The following is a 23,784-nucleotide window of genomic DNA, read 5'->3' as shown; positions in this document are numbered from 1 at the left end:
TCGCTGATATCATGGTAATTTAGTGACCCTGTATCACCGATATGTGTTAAAATTTGAATGAAGTTTTCCTCACAATCAATTGTTAGACATTTAATCTTTAAAAAAAAAGAAAAAAATCAAAGCATTTTAAGATTTAAAGACCTACTGTCTTGTAACACTGTCTTAGAGTCTTGTAATAAGTTCCATGTTGCAATCTAAAAGTTGAACCTCATTTTTAAGCATGATTTTCTTTTCTTTCATTCTACAGTATTTTAATTTTAGTTTTACAGTAACCAGTCGATGTTCTCTATGTTTTCCAAGTACCCTATGGATAATTTGGATTTTCTCAGGCCATTAAGGTATCTTTTACTATGTTATTTTCAAAGATCTGTTTCACCTTTCCATCTTTTTTTTCTAGGACATTCATCACTTTATGTTGAACTTTCTGCTATACAGCTTATAGGTAGACATTTGTAATGCTTTTTTGTGTGTAAGTCCATAATCTTTCACGTTTGACTGAAGTTCGTGCATCACTTTTCGTTTACTATCTTTGACCTCTGTTATGACTTTATTCTCTTTTGAAGACTACACAATGTCTTTTGACTACTTATCAGTCTTATCGTTTATGTAACAGTCTTTTTACTTTCTTCATGGTGTCAACCAACTTAGTAACAACTGCGGTAATTATTGTTTCCGAATCATCTTTTCTTACAATGTTGTTTAATGCTCTGTCAAGGTCTGTTCGTTATACAACACCCTCCAGGCTTTCATTCAAACTGTCTAAATCATAGTAGTTTGACAGCTAAATTGTCATATATGAACTGCTATCCAGTGAGACATCTGTATGAGTTTCCTTAGTGTCTGCTTTATTTTTTAGCTGTCAGCAATGTGTGTACAGTTGGTATTAGTTTTTGTCACCTTATTATCACTATTTGCTATAACATAAATGGTACACATGTTAATGCAACAGATACTTATTTCGACAATCAGGGTGAAAATGGTGGTGATGATGTTTTTTTTTTTGGGGGGGGGGGGGGTAGGGGTGGGGGTGGAGGCGGGGTGGGGGGGGGGTGGGTCTTTTATAAAACAAAAATCCATGGAATTTTTAACAATTTTCAAAATGAAGTTTTAATCCTGCTTTTTTCCAAAAATTAATAATAAGTATGGGTCACGGGACTTTTTAGCATGCTACAGTTTGTGCAAAATAGTCATATTTTGTATAGATTATGCATGGAAAATCAATTTTTAGCTCACCTGGCCCGAAGGGCAAAGTGAGCTTTTCTCATCACTTGGTGTCCGTCGTCCGTCGTTAACTTTTTACACTTTAACTTCTTCTAGAGAACCACTGAATGGAATGAAACCAACATGGCATGAATGTTCCTTATAAGATGATGACCAAGTTTTGTTACTTTGTAGCCGATCCATCATACAAGATGGCCGCCAGCGGGGGACTTAGTTTAACAAAGGACCCTATGGGAAATGAATACAAATGACATCTTCTAGAGAACCACTGAATGGAATGAAACCAACATGGCATGAATGTTCCTTATGAGATGCTGACCAAGTTTTGTTACTTTGTAGCCGATCCATCATCCAAGATGGCCGCCAGTGGGGGACTTAGTTTAACAAAGGACCATATGGGAAATGAATACAAATGACATCTTTTAGAGAACCACGGAATTGAATGAAATCAAACATAGCATGAATAGTCCTTTCCTTATGAGGTGCTGGCCAAGTGTTGTTACTTTGTAGCCAAATTTTATCTGTCTTTATATGATTTCAAAAACCCACGTACAGTCAGGTGAGCGATACAGGCTCTTGAGAGCCTCTAGTTGTAGGATAAAACGAAAACTACACTATAGAGTTTTAAAATAATGTGACAAGATAGCTTATAACATGTATTTATTGGACTTGCTGCATATTTAAATAGGAAAAATTATAAAAATTGCAATCTGAGTTATCTCCCCATATGAGCCAAAGTTTTAAAAAAATAATTCTAGCAACAACATTTGTTTTTTTTTTTAAATACAGCCGTAAATATGATAAAACACATGATTTCCTATGTTGGGATGAAGTCTTATACCACTGGATCGATGCCACTGCTGGTGGACGTTTCGTCCCCGAGGGTATCCCCATCCCAGCACTTCGGTGTTGACATGAATATCAATTATGTGGTCATTTTCATAAATTTCCTGTTTTCAAAGGTTTGAATTTTTCGAAAAACTAATGATTTTCTTATCCCAGCAATAGATTACCTTAGCCGTATTTGGCACAACTTTTTGGAACTTTGGATCAGCAATGCTCTTCAACTTTGTACTTGTTTGGCTTTATAAATAGTATGATATGAGCGTCACTGATGAGTCTTATGTAGACAAAACGCGAATCTGGCGTACTAAATTATAATACTGGTACCTTTGATAATTGTTACATATGAATTACATACTACTTCAAATTTGCAAAAATAAATCTAAATCAATTGTTATTTTAAATATCCAAGATGGAGGAAGACACCATAATGCTTCTCCGACGATCCTTGAGGTTTAAATATTTTAATATTAAAAATCTAATACAAATATGTTAAAGTTTCTATTTGACATTGTCACAGTAAAAAAATATAAAACAGAAACCCAAATTAGTTCTTTAAGAAAAAAAAAGAAGACTATAAATTGTGTACAGTATTATTGAAATGTTCTTACTACACTTTAAAAAATCGTTCTCCAAAACTTCCATTGTTCAAAAATCAAATTTTCTCAATAAAAATTATTTGACTGTGTAGATATAATCACATGGAAAATCTTGATATGCATATAATGCATAAGTTCCTTACAAAATCATATAAAATTGTAAATTCACAAGACCACTGAGCGGCAATCTTAAACTTTTTCTTTTCTTTTTTGCTGCTTCCCAACTCATTCAGTGTGTGGTGATATTTTTATTATTTCCAAAGAACGTTATATATGTATATTTGGTAAACAATTAAATCAGGAATCTTCAACTGTTTGATGATTTTGTTGATACGATTAGTCTAAAAGCTTTCTAGTAAATAAGCAATCTTCTATCTGGAAACGTAGTGTCTAAAATTTCGTATCAACTGGTAATCACATTTTCCATTTGTAGGCGCTGCTGGAATGTTTCTACAAAACAATGGAAAGTCTTCAATTGGGAAGATGTATTTATATCTTTTGCCGTAAAGTTATTTTCAACAGACACATATTGTCGATTTCTAGATTTAACACTATATATGAAATAATACTTCAAGTTTGATGGAATAGATGAGTTCTTGGCTTATTTAGTGAGAGGATGTCGAATAGCGGAACATGAATGCTGGCTTGTCTGATGTGTATCTTAAACAACTAAAAACATATTAGAATCATGTTCATAACAGCGTGGACATGACCATTTCTTGGCGCACTTAGGTTATCAATTGACTGGGTCAGTATATAGTTATCAAAGGTTCCAGGATTCTAATTTTACTACGCCAGACGCGCGTTTCGTCTATATAGGACTCATGAGTGACGCTCAGATCAAAAGAGTTAAAAAGCCAAACAAATACAAAGTTAAAGAGCACTGAGGACCCGAAATTCCAAAATGTTGTGCCAAATACGGCTAAGGTAATCTACAAATTTGTAAGTAGTTTGTAATTCATATGTAACAATAATCAAAGGTACCAGTATTATAATTTAGTACGCCAGATGCGCGTTTCGTCTACATAAGACTCATCAGTGACGCTCATATCATACTATTTATAAAGACAAACAAGTACAAAGTTGAAGAGCATTGATGATCCAAAATTCCAAAAAGTTGTGCCAAATACGGCTAAGATAATCTATTGCTGGGATAAGAAAATCCTTATTTTTTTGAAAAATTCAAAGCTTTGTAAACAGGAAATTTATACAAATGACCATATAATTGATATTCATGTCAACACCAAAGTGCTGACTACTGGGCTGGTGATACCCTCGGGGACGATCAGATTATGCGAACGTTCAGCTATATAGCTTAGTTGACATATCGTACGTGTTATAACGTACATTTAAAGTGTGGGGTCGCCAGATGTTCTAAACGCCTAATTCAAATAATACGAATAACTATCACAGGACTAAACCATGTGTGTTGATTTAAATTTGAATACTTATTTTTTTTTCTTTTCGTGTACCTGCATGTACTTTACTATAAACTAATCATAGATACCAAGGACTAAATTTTGTATATACGCCAGACGCGCGTTTCGTCTACAAAAGACTCATCAGTGACGCTCGAATCCAAAAAAGTTAAAAAGGCCAAATAAAATACGAAGTTGAAGAGCATTGAGGACCAAAATTCCTAAAAGTTTTGCAAATCCAGCTAAGGTAATCTATGCCTGAGGTAGAAAAGCCTTAGTATTTCAAAAATTCTAAATTTTGTGAACAGTTAATTTATAAATATAACCATATCAATGATAATTCATGTCAGAACAAAAAAGTGCTGACTACTGGGGTGGTGATACTATTTTATTCTATTTAAATCACCACTGGAAGGCCTCTGACATACTTATTGAGGCTAAAATCACTAATATCGATAGCCGATAACAAACAAATTAAAGGTAAATGATTCAGTATTATTACCAACATAAGTATTGCGGTTGTCCATGCTGTTATGAAAATGATTCTAATTCTTTGCCAAGAAGTAAAATTATTGTTGATAAATATTCCGTATCAACTTTACAAATAATACACGATGGTCTTGAAGCATAGATTCTGGGTACTGATGATGTTTATCATCTTAATAGTGTGTTATACTATTATTTTATTTGTCTTTGTTAATGTTACTTGTACTGTTTAGTCTGTTTTAATTGATATCCTTCTGACGTGACTCGGTACTTGTACATCTGTCATTGTGTTATTGTTCTATGATAATTCCCGTATTCCTGTCTTTCATTTTTGCTAATGTGCTTTGTCCATATGCGTGTTTGTGTTTCTTTGATACATATATGACGTGGCTCTGAACTTATACATCCCGCCATTGTGTTATTGTACTATGGTAAATTTGTGTATTCTTGTCGTTAATCTTTGCTAATATGTTTGGTCTGTATTTTATTTTGTGCTTCATTGCTTCATTTTTGTTTGTTTTTATAGTGATTAAGAGTATTACATAATGTTGACTGCGGTACCTTTATTTTATACATTTTTACGTATTATATGTGTTTGTTTTGTTCACACATCTGTGTCAATACAATGGAATTTGCTGCGACTGTCATACAAGTTAGAGGTTAAGCTAGCTTTAAAACCAGGTTTAATCTTTCATTTTCTACATAAGAAAATGTTGTACTAAGTCAGGAATATGACAGTTGTTATCCATTTGTTTGATGTGTTTGAGCTTTTGATTTTGCCATTTGATTAGGGACTTTCTTTTTAAATTATCAATGGAGATTTTACTTTTGCTACATTGTGGTAAGATGTTAGGGCTAGTGTCCATATAAACTCATCATAGATACCAGGATAAAATAAAATATATTTACGCCAGACGCGTGTTTTGTCTACAAAATACTCATCAGTGACGCTATTGGTATTAACATTGATTATGTTGTTTTAAATGGGTACTAGCTGTCAAATTCATGTTTACCGATTGTACCGAAATTGTCATATTTTTATGATGCACTAAATCGTACATCTGACTTCCAAAAAGTCCAAAGAAACAATTAACAATGCATGTGCTTGCAATAAGATATCAGCATTTTAACGTTTCTATGTGTGTGATCGTTTGTTTTTGTTGTACATCAGTGTTTCTGTTTTTTCCATTGTTTTAGTTGACGTGATTCTCTCGAACTCAATTTGTAATCCTGATACAATTTGATCCGTCATGAACGGTTGCTACAACGAAACGTGAGTATGTAGAATATAAGTAAGCAAAATAAGTCTAATTAGATACAGATGTATTTACAGAACCCAATCTGAATGTTAATGGGAAGAACATAAATAGAAGAATTCATTAATACTCATTAGATACTAAAGGATGTTACAAATTAATGTAGGTTGCAGTCACAGAAACAATTATATTATAAGTACGTTTGAACGATAGATAATTCAGCTGATCTGTACATAACGTATTTCATCTGCATACCGTGTTACGACGCTATATAAAAACTGATGAGGAAAGGTAACTAAACACGCGGCAACTGAAAGCTTGATTTAAGAGCCTAGGTGGTCGAGTGGTGTAGCGCGGCGGACATAGTGCAAGGCGCTTTGGTGCCACGATATATAAGTAGCATGAGTTCGAATCCCAGCCAGGGAAGAACAAAAATTTTCAAAAAAAGGTCCAATTTAAAACTGTTTTATTTTAATACTATGTCAATTTGGAGATCAAACCCTCAAATCTCCCGCACTAGTTCGAGTTTGGTAACATTATATCACCATTGTGGTCCCACTTTAGTTGAATATCAAGAAAGCATTGGTAAAACAACTGTTATTTCTGTTTATAGAGATATCAAATTGGAAAGAAGATGTATCTTTCCATCATTTATTTAAAATACTTTATATGATTACTTTAATAAAAAGATTCGACAGTCACTATTTATTATTCAAGGACTTACTGTAAAACTGAAGATAAAATCACAAATTGATATAAACGTGAGTGTACTTTAAGCGTATTTAAAATGTACATAAATAAACGAAGTTAAATAGATGTATGCGATTTGGGGGAGTTTTGAAATTTGATCTCTATCGATCGAAAAAAAAAGGTAACACTTTAAATTCAACATTTACATTAAAATATAAATTGTTAATTAGAAGACTTTAATTTATTAACAAATACAGGTATGAGATTTCAAACATCCAGGTACCAACAAGGTATTTAAAAACAACCATAAAATTTTGCGTGAGGTAAAAGTTAAATAACTTGATAGAAAATTGAACACTACATACTCGGTAATTTGGTATCATTTCTGACGATTTGTGTTGTTGCTATGCGAGGGGAATCCTCTACGGTTTATCGACCAATGAAAGATAATTATCTGATGTAAAAATAACTGTTTCAGGTAATACCTGAGTCAATATTGACACAACTGATCATCTACCATCTACCCGGTTCACTACTGTCAGGTGTCAATGGATAGTTTTATTATCACCATGTAAAATTATCACCTTCATTTTCGTTCAGGTAAGCTTTCATATTATTTTTCAATATCTAGTTGGTAGTGATTTTCTACATTTTCATGAACTTATTGATATAATGAACGAAAGCCGTAATTATTTCGGAACGATAAAATCAACAGCAGATCGACCTTTACTTTTTCTAGATATGTTATTGCATTTACAATTATAATGAAATTTAATAAAGCAATATGATACATGGTAATACAACGAAAATCTAACGATTTGCGTGTAATTGCAAACATCGATATAAGATGCAGGCACAAGAGACTGTTTTACACTATCTAACAAAAGATTTAGTCTGTAATTTATTGGTAGTGGTATGTAATTTGAGACGGTATTATTTTTAAAAAACGTTGTGAAGAACATTTGAATAAAGTAATTGCATTTTATGTTAAATTAAATTTAACTACTTGAAACGTTTGGTGAAAACTGTAAAGTTGGTGTCTTATTGTGTTATGTTTGAAATTTTGTAAGCATTGCAATATTTAAGTGCATATTTATGTCAATGTTTTTTTTCTATATTAAGATTTTGGTCCATTTAGGTACATAGTTCCATATTTCCTTTGATCCGTGCTTTAGTTTAAAATCTAACTTTTGATACATGTTTAATTTGGTGCATATTATAGTATCCCGTTTGAAACGTGTATCCTTTGGTCAGTACTATATATAGTCTTTAAGTTTGAAATTTTGATATATTATGTGTAATTCTATCCTGTTTTGGTATGTTTACTACTAGTACACCAATGTAGTTTTCTGTATATAAAAAGCATTATAAAGGTCTAATGGGTTAATAAACATTTACTTACCTTCAAAACGATACGTTCCCTAGTACTTATAGCTGTTGACTGTTTTTTCGTCTTTAGTCCCTTTAAGTTAGCTATGTGGTCGAAGTCTGTAATCTTGGTAACTTTAAGTGAGTAAAGAAAGAATTATTTTTGGAATTATTTGGGAGTTGATCTTATGAAAAAGTTTTGAGATGGGAAAATGTAGAAATTACATGTACTGCACATGTTCATCAAGCAGTAGAAGGAAGAAAACAACCGTATGTTATAGATTCATTTTAGCGGACAATTTATCATTCTGTCAAACTTCCATAAAGTTCGGATATAAGCACCAAGAAGAATTAAATAATAGGTGATGGTTGTTATTTTCCAAGTTAACATCTTGATAGATTGACAAAGTATACAGTCTGTATAACGGTTTAAAAATGAATATTTTAGTAGTTATAAGAGTTTAAGTATAGCTGATAACATTACACGTTTTGTACGTTCTGTTGACTAAACACTTCATTTTTAATAATATTTAAAAAAAACAAGGTTCTGTTACTATTTGCATAATGAAATGTGTCCCTTTACTTATGTTCCCAAAGTTTATTATTATTTAATGCTACCTTTTTTCAAATTTTAAGTTGCAATATGTTTGGGAGTATATCTTTAATGTATCAATATAATACTCAACGACACTGTAAGTTAAACTGCCAACTAACAATGTTGCTGTGGATTACATTAAAGTAACTTATTGAAAACCCGAGCACTTAACTACGGAAATGAGATATAGGTTCATATTATTTCAAGTATTTAAAACATTCTGAATGACAAAAATAGTTAAAATTTGTGTAAATCAAGCCATAGTACGCTATCTAGAAGAGTTGGTGTAACCTATTGTATACTTATTAACTGAACTTAAGTTAGATTTTTTATTGCTAGGAAACACGAGCTCAGGATGAAACACTATATATTCGAATAACAGAAACCTTTTCTTAATGGTTGAAAGAAGCTGCATATTTTTTTTTGCTGATGTTTGTGTTTTTGTTTTTATAATTTGATAAAAGCGCTTGAGAGCTTGTACTTTCAACGTTTGTACGTAAAAAAAACAATATATCGTATTTGGTTAAACTCATCTTATCCTAAGATTTTAATAATTTGCATCCTATAATTCCTAGGGATTTCTTTTATTACCAACGCTCAATTACATTGTTTTCGGTTCTCCGTTGGTATCAATTTTGAAATTCTAGTTTTCATTTGTTGGTCACACTAAATAAGTGACCTTTGACAGATGACGTCCAACAGATACTACATTTGTACATAACTTGTAGCAAAACATTAGAAACATATTTAAAATAAAGATAGTTTCATGCATAATTTTTTCAAACGTATCGTCTAAAATAGTTAAAGAGATCTATTTCACCATCTTAATTCATGCAATGTGATATTGACATTAGGTTTTATAATTTATGTATCTTTTCCTTAGCCTCGGCGCCTCGGCATACCTCGCGTTACAAACTGTATAACACTTGATGCCCTGGCTGAATCTATGTTGCACCCCCCCCCCAAAAAAAAAAAACAAAAAAAAAAAAAACAAACAAACAAACAAAAACAAACGGGATCTTAACCTTAAATATCTTCCAATATACCTGATTGTATTCAATATTTTTAAGAGACACAATAGAAACGAAACTGGAGACCGTGGCGGATCCAGAAATTTTCATAAGTGGGGCCCATTGACTGGCCTGAGAGGGGGCCCGCTCAAGTCACGCTTCAGTGATTCCCTATATAAGCAACCAATTTTTTTCCCAAAAAGGGGGGCCCGGGCCCCTCTGCCCCCCCCCCCCCCTAAATCCGCCTCTGAGAGATACCATAATGATACACGACAGTGTTTGTTGTTTCTTTTGACTTGGTACCTATTAATGCATATTTGTGTATAAAACCTTTCTTGAACAAACAATTTTTGTCTCGTTTATTTGTTATTTGTACATGTGTTTTATTGTTATACTTAATAAAAACTACAAGTGTAAAAAAATCGAAATTTAGCTTTAAATATCACACAGGAACACAAGTACTTCATTTTATTACCAAGTTCGATTTAATACCAAGAATACATTTGACAAAATGTCAATTTCGTCTATAAAAACATAGATTTAAACTAAATAAAAACTACAAACCATTAGAAAAGTAATTATATATAATTTTTGAAATTTGTGTGTTTGCGTTTTTAATCCTGTGTACAGGTAGTGTGATTGTTAGGTCATTTGAATAACAAAAAATGATTTATTAGATCATATTTTTAAAACATATTTTATTCAAATACTTCTTTCAACAAATTATTTATGTGCTTCATTCAATCGGGGTTGGTTTTACAGGATTATGAAATATAGGCGAAAAGGATTGAATGCAAAATTCTGAATTTATTTAAAAGCAGTTCATCAATCATATCATTAAATGAAAGTTCGGAAATTAATTCCTGGTGATGAAAGGGGGAATTAACTCCTGCACTTTGAGTAGAAGTATAATTTTGTCATACATAACATAAAGAAGTGATAATTATCAAGCCATTGGGTCTGGTAGGATTAAATTTGTACGCATTTACATCGTTTCTACGTTCATCCTATCAGATTTGTGAAATTATGGGATTTTTCTATTTTGAGTAGATTTGCGTTAATTAATCTTGGTAGAAGTCAGGACAGTAGGACTATTTTGCTTTACATCTGTCCGAATACCAAAGTAGAGCAGGTATTGTTCTTCTAGAGACGCTGATTAAATCTGCAATTTTCTATTATGTCAATCAGTAATGGATGTATAAAGCTTATACAATTCTAAATGTTCTTGGTGTTTTTAACGTTTCTAATCGATCTCAGATTGATTTTCCTTAATATGCAGGAATCTATTATACATCGAGACACAATAAATCCCTGTCGTAATTTTTACCTTAATCATCTAAATTATTATGACTACATAACAATTCCAAATCATTTCGACGTAGAAAGCCACACTCCATTTTAAAATCTCTTTTCAATCGAATTAATCTGCCTTTGCAAAGAATCAGACTTTTGAAAATTAAAATGTAAATTTCGTGTTCTTCCTCGGATTTACATTTGAATGGAAGAATTTTCTATTGTCGCCAGGAAGTTTTCATGGAATTTTATGGCTTATTTGCTTTTATGTTTTTCCATAGTTAGGATTTACATGTAAGATAACAGAATTAATTACGTAGTACATTGTATTTGCGATGTCTGTTGACCCCACACATTGGAGCAACAGGGACAACTCAACATCTTGCAAACATTAGAAAGTCTCATACGATGAAATAAAGAGCCACAGGATAAGATCGAAGATCTTGACAGTGAGTCATTTCATACTTTAATATGACTGCCTGATGTGGGCTTAAACGTCCGACTATATTGGCATATATTGCGAACTACAATAACCTATTCTTGCAGTGTTGATTCTGCCGTTCTTTTCCCTTTCATCTTGCTCCGACCTGGTGCTTGACGATGGTACGCAGTGTCTGGCCATTCTTGTAAGGCAAAGGCAGTTTTAATGGCCTCTGGATATGGCATGTATATTTAATATGACTATATAATATCTTTTTTTATACATTTTTTTTTAGATTTCTCTGATTGTTTGTGTAGAATTAGCATTAACTTGCTGCTTTAAAAACGGGTTATTCTAGACAATATTTCCAATATGCATTTAATATCAACGATTTATAAATGATGCCTCATGCAATGTTAGGTTATGTTTGTCTTTTACATTTTATTCTCTGGCAAAAATAGTAATACAATATTGCATAGGAACCAACAGTCAATAATCTTTAATTATTGATGTAAGAAAAAACAACGAGTACTAGTATTCATATTGCAATTTTTCAAATTTGCTTTGGACCTCCAATCAATTAAGCACCAATGAAAGTAGATATAAGAAGATGTGGTATGAGTGCCAATGAGACAACTCTCTCATCTAAGTCACACTTTGTAAAAGTAAACCAGTATATGTCAAAGTACGGTCTTCAACACGAGCTTTGGCTCACATCAAACAGCAAGATATAAAGGGCCCTTAAAATGAACTGTTTAGTATGGTGTTTTAGATAAATAGGTTTTTATATGGACATCAACCCATACTGGTAATATTCTGTTGACAGACATTTAAAAGTTATATTTACAGGACAATATTTTACTATTAAATGGAATTATTTTAGAACATTTTAAAGACTTGAGCAGACAATAGTGATCCCATTTAACAAAGAAATCCAGAAAGCACTCGTATAGAAATTTGGCCGATATACTTTATTTTTCTAAAAGTTTAAAGCTTTTTGTGATTAAAAACAAATAAGTTTTAATATCAACAACTATATGTGACATAGACAATTATACACGTACGCACAATTATAATGCTTCCATTAATAAACTGATTTCAATTTTGTATAAAAAATTAAGTACGTTAAACCTTATAGTTGATTGAACGCAGAGTAAAATAATATTTTCATTTCTACTTATTGAAGAAATTTGATACAAACAACAACACCCTACCCCACCTAATTAATTTAAACTGGACCATTTTAATGTATTGGCATATAGAATGAACTTGTTCAACAGTTAGTAGATGCACTGGAAATATTTTATGCGTCGTATATAGAGGTGAGAATATCTTTATCAACAAAGAGTTCAAATGTAAAAGATTTTGACAAGAATTTACTATATTTTGTAATTACAATGCATCGGCTGAAATTCTAAGTATTGTAAAAATTTAAATCATTCCTGCCGATGATAGAGTATAAGTTGTAATTGTGAAGTTAAAATTTTGATTCTGAAATGTTGAAGAAAAAAATATAAAGAAAAATGAGAGATAGTAAGATGATTACTTTAGTTATTCATCTCTATGGAATACTTTGGGTCTCTCATCTATTCTCGAGCACCAATGTGACTTCGGAATGATAAGAGACTCATCCTCACAGTATTTTTTGTAAATATATATGTAAATATATACTTCTTGAACACCCAAGTCATTTGGACAATGGAAGTGCTATGGGCTGATTTTTAACAGAAAAGAAAAGAGAAAGCTTGTACGTTCTGTCACTATTGTTATAATGCTGTCTCTAAATCATTTTACTTTCAAGCGTTTTTACTTTTAATTCCTATTGCAGAAATTCATAACAGAAAACAATTGATTCATCAATTATCCCAATCACACCAGGCAATCAGAGGTTTTTTGTAGATATATGACAAGATCAATAGAATTTAAAACGCGTAGTTTACTTGGTACTTCTGTATGTTGCGTGACCTATTGTTTGAACGACTACATCTATATGAATGATTGCTGTTGACACGAGATATACTTTCTATTTTTTCTGCATGCTGATCTGCATAACTTAATAGTTTGTTATTGTGTCCACAAATTAAATAGCATTCAAACATACAGGGTTCTGATGTTCAGTGGTTGTCGTTTGTTGATGTGGTTCTTAGGTGTTTCTCGTTTCTCCTTTTTTACATATACATAGATGAGACCGTTGGTTTTCCCGTTTGAATGGTTAAACACTAGTCATTTTTGAGGCCCTTTATAGCTTGCTGTTCGTTATGAGACAATGCTCCGTGTCGAAGACCGTGCTCTGACCTACATTGGTTTACTTTAACAAATTGTGACTGTCTCTTTGGCACTCATACCAAACCTTCTTATATCTATGTATAGCTATGTTGCTGGGTATCTTAAACTGTAAAAATGGTCTATTGTTGTACAGTAACTGGTAGTTTGCTTTCTCAAGTTTTGTCTCTCTTTATAAATATATATTTATTTGATTTATTGTGTAATTGTGAATTGAATAAGCTGCAGATTTATGAGGAAATGTTTATTACCTGTTAAACCTATTCTAAAATAAACATATTTGATATATAAAAAACTTATTTGCAATAAAAATTCCTTAACAACACGTACATATCTTCAATAACTACTCTTACCCTTTAACTTTATACAATTAATTTGGGTAGATATTTACATCGGGTACACTTTAATTTGAGAACTGTCAACTTGAACTTAAAGTACAGTCATCCGAAATTTACTACCTTCCACTTGGAAAATTTTATAGGTTCACAACCATCTCAGAATTACTATTATCAATATAAAGGATGTATTTATTACTTTTATACTCGCCAGAATTTAGATAAATGAAATTTAGCTTCGTTTTTAGCTTGTTATGGATTTAAACTAGTTAAAACATAATAATTGTAGTTTCGACTTTTTTAAACGTGTCTGAATTACACAACCTTTATATGTTGAACATCTCTTGTTTTTACGTGAAAATTCACGTTTTTCGTACTCATTAAAACGACAATTGATAGATTTATCTACTATAGTAGGTCTTTACAAATTCCTACCGACGAAGTAAAATGTCGTCATCAAGACTTTAACTATTAAAAACAGAAAACGGTTGAGTTGACTAATTATTTTATTGAGTTGGTACGACATTAAGATGTTAATTGAAGAGACTAGAATTATTCTTGTTTTAACCTGTCTATCATACATTTAAATTCCTTTGAAATGTCGATTTCATTTGATTACATTTGGGACAGATTTAAATGCAATTTATGTCAAATTTTCAACAAGTGAAATGGAAATACAATAAACTACTTGTATGTTTTCAGTGTGATCGGTCAAATTACAATGTTCACAGATATAAATCACGAAAATCGATGTTAAACTATTACGTGCGAATATTTGTTATCATAATGTAAAATAAAAATAGAATATAATTGCAGCACAGATTTGACAACCTCGGTTTTATTGACTTGATTAAATGGACACATCGTCATTATTATAACATCAAAATATATTTTTCCCATGGAAAAACATTAATTTTTATAGAATTATTTTGTATTTCAGCTTAAGGTTTATTCTATAATAATTTATAAAATAACCACTAGAACCAATCAATTTTACAAAGCCTAATATAGATCAGTTCAAAATGTAATGTAAAATCAAAAGTCCACAAGCATATCGAAAGGGTTGGACTTTCGATGATGAAATATTTCAGAATTATAAACAAAACAAAATTTATTATTTTTTAAATCAAGTCGTTGATTTTGCAAGTATGAACAGTTTCACATATTTCATGTCCGGGCATTTTATTGCTGATTATACGGTATATGTTTAGCTCATTGTTGAATACCACAAGAATGCTCATAGCTGCTTACATCCACGTCATCCACCCTCCCCCCTTTTTCCCAGGTGGATATTTGTCTCATTGACATACCACACATCTCCTTATTTCTATATATATGTTAATTGGGGCAAATATTCATTTGGTGGTATAAGTCCACCAATTCACCCACTCCAGTGCAATTCGGAACATGAACCTTTTTAATTATGATATTTTAGCAGATAATTAAACCACAGGTGAAACACATCGAAAACATTTCAAACCTTTATAAATTTCACTCCGTGAGTTTGAACCATCAAAAAGCAAACAGAACATTAGAATAAGAGGGGGGGGGGGGGGGGGGGTTCGAATAACACTACTTGTATTTGATACTCGAGTTATTCATACCAAGGTAAATAAAAATCCATATTTATCTTTATTTGCCAAGGTATATATCTTCAAAACAAGTTAAGAGTATATCAAAGATGAAATATATTACTGTAAAAATAGAAAAAATGTCAAACGTCATATTATGAGTGTTAAAACTAACAGTGGCGGATCCAGAAATTTTCATAAGTGGGGGCCCACTGACGTAAGAGGGGCCCGCTTCAGTCACGCTTCAGTGATTCCCTATATAAGCAACCAATTTTTTTCCCAAAAAGGGGGGGGGGCAGGCCCCCTTTGCCCCACCCCCTAATTCCGCTTTAGAGTCTAGGTTCATTGTTGTTTACGCATTGCATCTTTGCATCGAGCGGAGGAATTTTTGACAGATAAGTTTTATTACAAGTTTGTGTGACAATTAACAGATCACACGCGTACTCAGTTTATTACTAAAAGTTTAATTCAGCATTTGGAAGTCAAATAAACACAGCTTGATGTTTGTAGGTGAAAGAATAAACATTGATTCTTGTAATGTAATATTGTATCAGGGGATAAGTCAATATATGTGATTTGTTCAGACAAATCTAATATCAAACCACTGATCTATAAATTGTGTTGAATAATCAAGATTAATTCAGAACGAGCAACATTTATTTAGTCATGTAACAGTAAAATAGCCATTTGACCTATAATGGTTTACTTGTATGAACTGTGACTTGGATGAAGAGTTGTCTCATTGGCACTCATACCTAATTTTCTTATATCAATTATTTTCTTATTTCTATTAAAAGTGAAAACCTTTTTGACATCACAAATACATCAAAGGGAACTGACAACACACTCACACACATTCAAAATATGTACATAAAACCCAAAGTTAAAACAACAGATACAAGGAAAGGACTTATTAACTGTACAAGACGTACGAAAGAGACTAAAGGTAGAATACTCAAACCTGAAAATAGACTGCAGCTACCAGATTATACATTGTAAGAGAAAGAGACGTTTTAAAATATAAGATTGGTGATTCTCGACTTACTAAGATTAAAAAACACGCTTGTTTTCTTTTCCTTATCAGAGACTAGGTTATGTATCGGAAACATATATATAAGTCTTTGAATTCAATTTGATGACGTAATTCTCGTTCTACAGTAAACTAAATATGAGAAACTAAAAATGTTTCAAATGAAAAATCGTTTAGAAATATTAAAAGATGTAGTTTTTCTAGTAATATTTGATGCTAGATTTGAATCTTGTATTGTATTGTTTTGCCAATATTTATTGATAAACATGTTTGCTCAGCTTAATTAAGTTCTAATTTTAGTCTATAAAATAAGAATAAAGTAAATTAAGCCAACTTCACACAAGCGCCGTTGATGGTTCAGTTGAAGCAGATACCACTATTGACTTCTCTTTGTTCATTAATATATTGCGTCAATACATATTTGTAGCATTGTCCTCACAAGTAAAACCTATAGTTTTTATAGGTGAAAGCGGAAATTGATTAATTTTCCATCTCGAATATAAGGAGGTTAGCCTGAAATTTATTGTACCAAACTCAATAAAATGTTGTCGTATTTCAATCCTTTTGTAAAAAGATTTGGTAATTCGTATTCCGTTTTGTAATAATCTTGTTTACAAGCGCATTAATGCAGATTTTCCAATACAATTATTCCTTCATGATGTTATTTGCAAGTTAATATATTCAGTCATCGTAGAAAACAGATTTGTCACTTCAAAGCTTAAATCCTGTATTAAAGTTTACAAACGATTTACTTTCAAATATACATAAATACATTATTGAAAAGTTTCTTGTGGCTCGATTAAATTGAATTTTCGAAAAAGCTATTTATTTTTGTTAATGACACCTAAAAATAAATAATTTGCTACATGTATACAAATTATGTCTCCTCGAAACAATTAAACTGCGACTAGAGCATATTGTCACGTATCTAAAACATTCTGCTGAAATTCACAAAATATTTACACACCACTATGAAGTCTACTTAACGATGTTCAATTTTCATATTTCTAAAATGTAGATTAACCCAGTCTGACTGATAGTCTGGTTATACGATAGCCGCACGTTGTAATATTCATTCTGTATGTACTGTTGGCGGCGTTGAATTATTATATGAATTAAATTACTTTGATAGTCTTTGAAGCTAGAAAAATAAATAAAGATGCCTCAAAATATCTCCAAAAAGATCAATTGTTTTTCATTTTTCATTTCTTGACCTTTCATAGGTGACTATGTGCTATGGGTTTTACTCATGAGTGTGTGCCATACGTTGACTTATAGTTGATAACTTTGATTGCAATTGGTCTCTGGTGGAGTTTGTCTCATTGGTATTTATACCAAATATTATCATTTATATATACACGAATATCCTGGTGAATTTGTGCGGCATAGGTGCATGATACATTACTGTGTGTAAATCCAAAAATATGTAGCGTTTTATTACAATATACTATATAATTTTGATACTTTGTTAGAAAATGATTTCGTCGTGGATACTTCTAAGTCTGGGAAAGTCGAGTTTGTAATACTTAACGTATCAGATTTAGTTGGTGAAAAAGACCGTGTCTCGTACACGTTTACCCCATGTGCAACTTATTATATGATTTTTTGTTAAATACTATTATACCTTTCAAATAAAAGAGAAGTATTACCCATCAGTATAGGTATATATAATATTATAACATTGATAGTGTGGTAACAAGGATTATAAGGATCCCTGCTGCTCTAAGAACTCATTAGTATTAGTTTATATATATTCAAGTAAACAAGTCAATCACTATTCATACCTCCATCATAGCCAATAACTTTCAACAAATATTCCATTATCGCCCCATAGGAAGCCATACATTATCAAAAATCAATATCACTGTCCTCTGGATGAGAAATCCGTTACCAATAGTTCATTTTAAGTGTTATAGGAGATTGAGGGTTATCTTATGTGTACTCAAGTCTTTGTTTTAACTTGTAACGACGACAGACTTATCATATTCACCTGGGTAGCTTCTTATCTAAGGATTGGTCAAAATGGATATGTTAGACACTGATATTTCACGATATATATAGATGTTTTGACGGGTAAGATTATAAAATATACTTTTTGTGATTTAAATAAGAATTTATTAAATTATTTAAAATTAAGGTTTCATAGTTTTCTTAACTTATACCTGTAGAAAAACTAAAATCACACTGTATTCTTTCTCGTGAAGTAAACTCAAACATTAGAATGAAAGGTAATATCAACTGTCGATGTAAAGATTTGGTTAATAGTTCCAGTACTTGAACTTTTAAAATGAATATTGATACAAGGAAGGATCCTCAAAAATATATAAAATAATAACAGAGTGACATTATCCGTCTAATACATACGGGTATTTGAAACCGAAAGCTACCCTGCCACGAAACCAGTTTGTAAATGGGTCGTTGCAGTGTTCTGGAGTATATGTTTCTCTGAAATATGTCCGCAATTTGAACATTAAAATATGCTTTAAAAAGTTTTAATTTATATCAAATTGCTATCTTGCAAATTATTTCAATCTCTAAATTATAAACAAAAAGGTTACACACAATGATAAATGACTTTTCACACGAGAATAAAAGTGCTGGTATTAACTACCCGTTGTTTAAAAATCAAGATATTGAAATTATTATATAACAAACAGATTTGTATACATTGTTCGATGTAGCTTTAGAATCAAATTATTTATTAAGAAATGAAAAATAACATTGTCAGTATATGGATAATCATCGTCTCTTGCCATTCTTGTTTTCACAATAGTTTTGTTAAAAAAAACCCACCGTACACGTCTCCAACGTGCATTCTTTTTTAAAAGACCTGTCCAGGGCCGTAACTACATGGAGGCAAATGAGGCAAATGCCTCATGTTGGAAATTAAAAAAAAAAAAAAAAAAAAAAAAAAAAAAAATGAAACAAGATTGTCTTCATATCAACCTGAATTTTTTTCACGGAAAGTGTCTTGCAAGAAGCAAGTTCTCTTCACTCTCTGATATCGCCCCTGTATGTTTTTTGTGATCCATGTTTCTATTTTACTTTTAGTTTTCAGAGTTGATGGTCTATTGTTTGTACTTCTGTGTTCCGGGTTTGTCTTTTGTTCATTTATTGTCCTACTTTATAACTATAGTCTGCAGAGTGTTGATTTTCATTTGTAAAGTGTGGTCTTGCAATGTTGCAAGTCCACCGATGTCCAGACATTGTACGAGAAACTATTTTAAGAATATACGATGCTACTGGACATAGAAAAAAATGTCGTTTCTGCATGGAGAATTGAACTTGATATCAAAGAATACAAAACTGGCTCTTTTTTGTAGATAAAACTAGATAGCTGACATGGTTTAAATTAAAGTAAGACTACCAATTTCCCGGTATCAAATCATCTTTAAAAAAAACGTCAATGTATTGCCATATGACCTTTAACATTGAATGATTAAACTTGCATGAAATCGTGTTCAGACTCTTAAACAGAAAATAAAAGAATATGTTAGAAGTAAACGTGCACAGGACATAATCTCACACAAAGTCAATGCATAGAAAAAATACGAATGATCAATGGCCAAAGTTTTTTTTTCCTATTCTTCATCTTGATAGTTGATGGAAGGTCTTCAACAATAAAAGAATCATTAATACCGTAAAACAAGGTCAAGATGGTCCTTAGTGTCGACTTAAGCAGTACTAGTACTTAAAGTATAATACTGCATTGTCACTATATTTAAAACTAGCCATAACAAAATCACCAAAGTATGAATTAAACACAATACAAGACAAGAACAGACAGACATAATGATTATGAGAATTTCGGTTTTCCAAAATTTTGCGGCCCCCAGACACCTCGCCAAAAATTTTCGCCTCGCTACGCTCGGCGAATATATTTTGCCTCAATATTAAAAGAGGCTAGTTACGGCCCTGCTGTCTTGAAGTTGTTAGAGGCAGCTGATAATCACTCAATGTTGAAGGCCGTACGATGACCTATAGTTGTTAACATCTGAGTCAATTGGTCCCCTAGATAGATAGATGTCTAAATGGCTACTTATTTTTTATCATGATTAAAATTTACCACAGGTAGCAAGTTTTTAGACGATCTCGCAATCATTTAAAAATCGCGCAAATCCTATCAAAACGAAGAAACAAGATCAATCGTAAGTCAAAGTTGAAAAACACACATATTTCAGGATGTCCAACCACATCTAATAGACCTAACCTGCTGAATAATTGAAAAACCCGTAGTCAAAAGTCGCTAATATGCAAATGGTCTATTGCAACTACGAAAAAAGCATTCAGTTATATATTAAAAAAATGATATGGTGATTATTGTCGCCTATTATTATGTAGCGCAACTGCATTTTTACTTTTGATTGGGATATTCTTTATTGTCTGCATTGTTCTTTGCCAATATTTGTTCTTTGACAATTATATCTCAAAATAGTTGATGGCTTTTAAAAAACACGAAGAAATGACACTAATGATTATTTTTACAAAGGATATAAACTTACTCTCTGTATGATAAAAAGGTAACAACTTCAGATCTGAAATAGGTCATTTTTATAATTTTTATAAAATATAAATATGAAAATAGTGAAAATAAATAAGTAAAATTGCCCTTTACCAACTTTGAAAGATATATATATATATAATTATATTTGACACTTCAAGTTTAATCTAAGTATTTGTAATTCTGAGTGCAGTTCTCTTTAGGGTTTATTAAGTGGAGGTTAATATAAGATTAAGTCTTTGATGGTTTATATCCAAATCTACGTAGAAACCGATCTTTATTACAACACGTACTTATCCAAACAAACCTTGTCTTTTGAGAGTGCAAGTAAAACGCCTATTCAGAAATAATATTTCAATTATCTACCTTTACTAAATCTCACCAGATATTTTTAATTTGTCAAAAAAAAAATAATCTTTTTAAAGAAGTCAAAAGGATTTTAACGCAAGGACACGAACAAAAGTGAGTAATATACATATCCGTGTTAATTTGATTTTTTTTAATTAAATTTCTTCGTGTCAGTGTACATGCATGTGTCATATATGATCTTCTAATTCTTTCTTTCTTAACCTGAACCATATGTATTAGATTTTCATTCCTTTTTGTGTGGTATTTGTACGATAAATATTTGTATATGAGGAATCTTTGGTAAAGTAAATACAAATACTATTTTCACTTCTAGGACCAATTGTAAACTTCAGTGAATAAAGGAAAAAGTGTATGAGTGTAAATAAGTAATATTTTCTGTGAAAGGATTAAATTCGTCAAGTAGGTTTTTGCACTTCATGAACTGAATAAAATCATAACTTATAGTATACTTGAAACCCAAGTTTGAATGCTTTCTGAGGTAATCAGTAGAAATATTGCATAAAGGAATAGTGTTTTTTTTTTTTTTTTTTTATAGTTTTTATAGTTTTATTTGTCTTTTTAAAAGAGATTTCGAAACAAAGATTGCTGCATATTAAAATATGTACCCGATTAATGCTTTTGCAATCCTTTAAAACTAGCATTCAATTCGTATTTCATTTATTTTTGATTGCGTTTTTGCCTTTCTTGTCGAGCGACCCTGAATTTATTTCGGGGACGACTTGTTTTAAGAACGAAGTCAATAAGGTAATATAGGGAACGACTTGTTAAAGGAACATAGACAAAATTTTCTTGAAGAAGAACAAAAAAACCCAAAAAAAACCCACAAAAACACTTTGATTTGATGTAACGTCCTCATCGAAAAAAGTGTAGATATAGATGTCTTTTGGAACATCTAAGCATCTTTATTATATACTATTTTCTATTTCAGATTAATGGTAAGGCCATAAATATAAAGGAATTTATGAGACATTGAAAACTTTCAAGATGCCGGGTCGTAGAAAAATGGACAAAGAAATGACGGCAATGGCCCACAACGTAAAAGAAAAAAGGTGCCTCGTAAAAAGTATGCAGACTTTGGATCTAGAAAAAACTTATTCTATGAAATTAATAAATCTTGATCATAGAGGAATAAAATTATCATACAAGAGACTGAAGGATAAAGTGTCAAAAATAAAATCTCATCTGACGACGGACGAAATTGTTAATTTGAAACAGTTAGAAGCAGACGGCAAACTTAGGAATACAAGTAACACAGTTAATCTTGGCAGTGCTCTGAAAATAGCTGCTGCTGCAAAGAGACTGAAACTTCAAAGTGCACCTCGCCCGGTAACGAGCGTTTTACCTACGCTTCCAGCTCGCGAGTATACCGATGTATCATTTACCCGGCATCAGACTGTGCCGTTTAACTTAAAAAGGAGTAATTCGGTTACTGGTGTATTCATTGATGCCCCGGATGAAAACAATAATAACGAAAGGCGAAATTCTATTAGTGGCCCATCATTACGACCATTTAGTGTGGCAAATATACAAGCCACAAGTAACAATTCAATTGACAATAATAAACTAGAACGTGCAATAACAGCGAATCCCATTATTAGAGAAAAAACTTTATCAAGAAGTGACACCAAAACGTCGCAGCGTGCAAAAAGTTCAATGCCAGCTCACTCACCATACTCTTCTCACTCCGCAAATGCAAATGAAAAAGAACAGCGGAATAATCCGACCAATGGCGATGTGAAAACGCCTTTCTTGTCGGACGATATTGAAAGTAATCTAGGAGACGATTTGTTTGAGGAACGAAGACAAGAACTTCTAGAAGATGAAAAAACTACTTATGAAGACATTGAACTGAAAACAAAAGATTTTCTTAATAGACTTGATAATTATTTAAAAGAAAATCCCTTAGCTAGGCTTGATGAGGAAGAAATACCGATTTTTAATGTTTCTGATGCCTTGAACGGTCTTCCAGAAACCGAAGAACGTGTCCAAAGCGCTGGTTTGAAAAAGCGCAAACGTTTACTTCCTCATAGATCGCCTTTAGAAATGAGGGCATTTCCAAACGATGAAGCGTATCAAAAGAAATTGGGAGAATTATGGAAAGACATGTATAAATGTCGCTATCTACGTATTCCAGATGAACGAATTGACCTGTCTGGAATTACAACTCTTGCTAAAGACCAAATGAGGTTGTATACGTATCTCAGGGAGACAGAGGCTGACAAATTAAACTAAACAAGGTGGTTAGGGGATGTTGGTTTTGGGTATTGTTATTCACATATACTGTTGAAATTTATTAATAAAATCATTTTGTTATCATAATATACAACTAAGCATGCACAAGATAGTTATGCATTTTTAAAACACAAAATATATGAAAAAAAAAAAAAAAATAAAAATAAAAAAAAAAAAATTCTATGTTAGCAAAAGCACAGCAATACGTACAGTTAAACCCAGTCCTAGACCGATGTCAGAATGAGTTACAAAAGAAACAACGC

The 23,784-nt window shown here is 31.8% G+C and overlaps 1 protein-coding gene and 1 long non-coding RNA gene across 4 annotated transcripts; one reads left to right on the top strand and one right to left on the bottom strand.

Annotated features, from left to right (window-relative positions):
* Positions 1-1,905: 1,905 nt before the first annotated feature.
* On the bottom strand, positions 1,906-18,358 carry LOC143071827 (uncharacterized). The gene is made up of 3 exons (XR_012976979.1): positions 18,204-18,358; positions 7,916-8,016; positions 1,906-3,113 (listed from the first exon to the last, which is right to left on the bottom strand). It is a non-coding gene; the product is annotated as an uncharacterized LOC143071827 (long non-coding RNA).
* Positions 6,955-23,615, top strand: LOC143071818 (uncharacterized). 3 transcript variants are annotated; one of them, XM_076246422.1, is made up of 2 exons: positions 6,955-7,113; positions 22,218-23,615. In XM_076246422.1, the coding sequence occupies exon 2, from the start codon at positions 22,274-22,276 to the stop codon at positions 23,519-23,521; it is 1,248 nt and encodes a 415-aa protein (XP_076102537.1). In that variant the 5' UTR covers positions 6,955-7,113; positions 22,218-22,273; the 3' UTR covers positions 23,522-23,615. The 3 variants fall into 3 exon arrangements, with proteins under 3 accessions (XP_076102537.1, XP_076102539.1, XP_076102538.1); XM_076246424.1 differs by lacking the exon at positions 6,955-7,113 and adding an exon at positions 12,399-12,522; XM_076246423.1 differs by lacking the exon at positions 6,955-7,113 and adding an exon at positions 18,280-18,492.
* Positions 23,616-23,784: the final 169 nt, after the last annotated feature.

This window comes from Mytilus galloprovincialis, chromosome 4 (assembly GCF_965363235.1).
Source record: "Mytilus galloprovincialis chromosome 4, xbMytGall1.hap1.1, whole genome shotgun sequence".
NCBI classification, from domain to species: domain Eukaryota; kingdom Metazoa; phylum Mollusca; class Bivalvia; order Mytilida; family Mytilidae; genus Mytilus; species Mytilus galloprovincialis.
The sequence above is the reverse complement of the archived record's forward strand: the minus strand, read 5'-3'. Positions and strand labels throughout refer to the sequence as shown.

Bases quoted from the DNA above. Each gene is read 5' to 3' on its own strand.
- LOC143071818 (XM_076246422.1), top strand. From the start codon at position 22,274: ATGCCGGGTCGTAGAAAAATGGACAAAGAAATGACGGCAATGGCCCAC.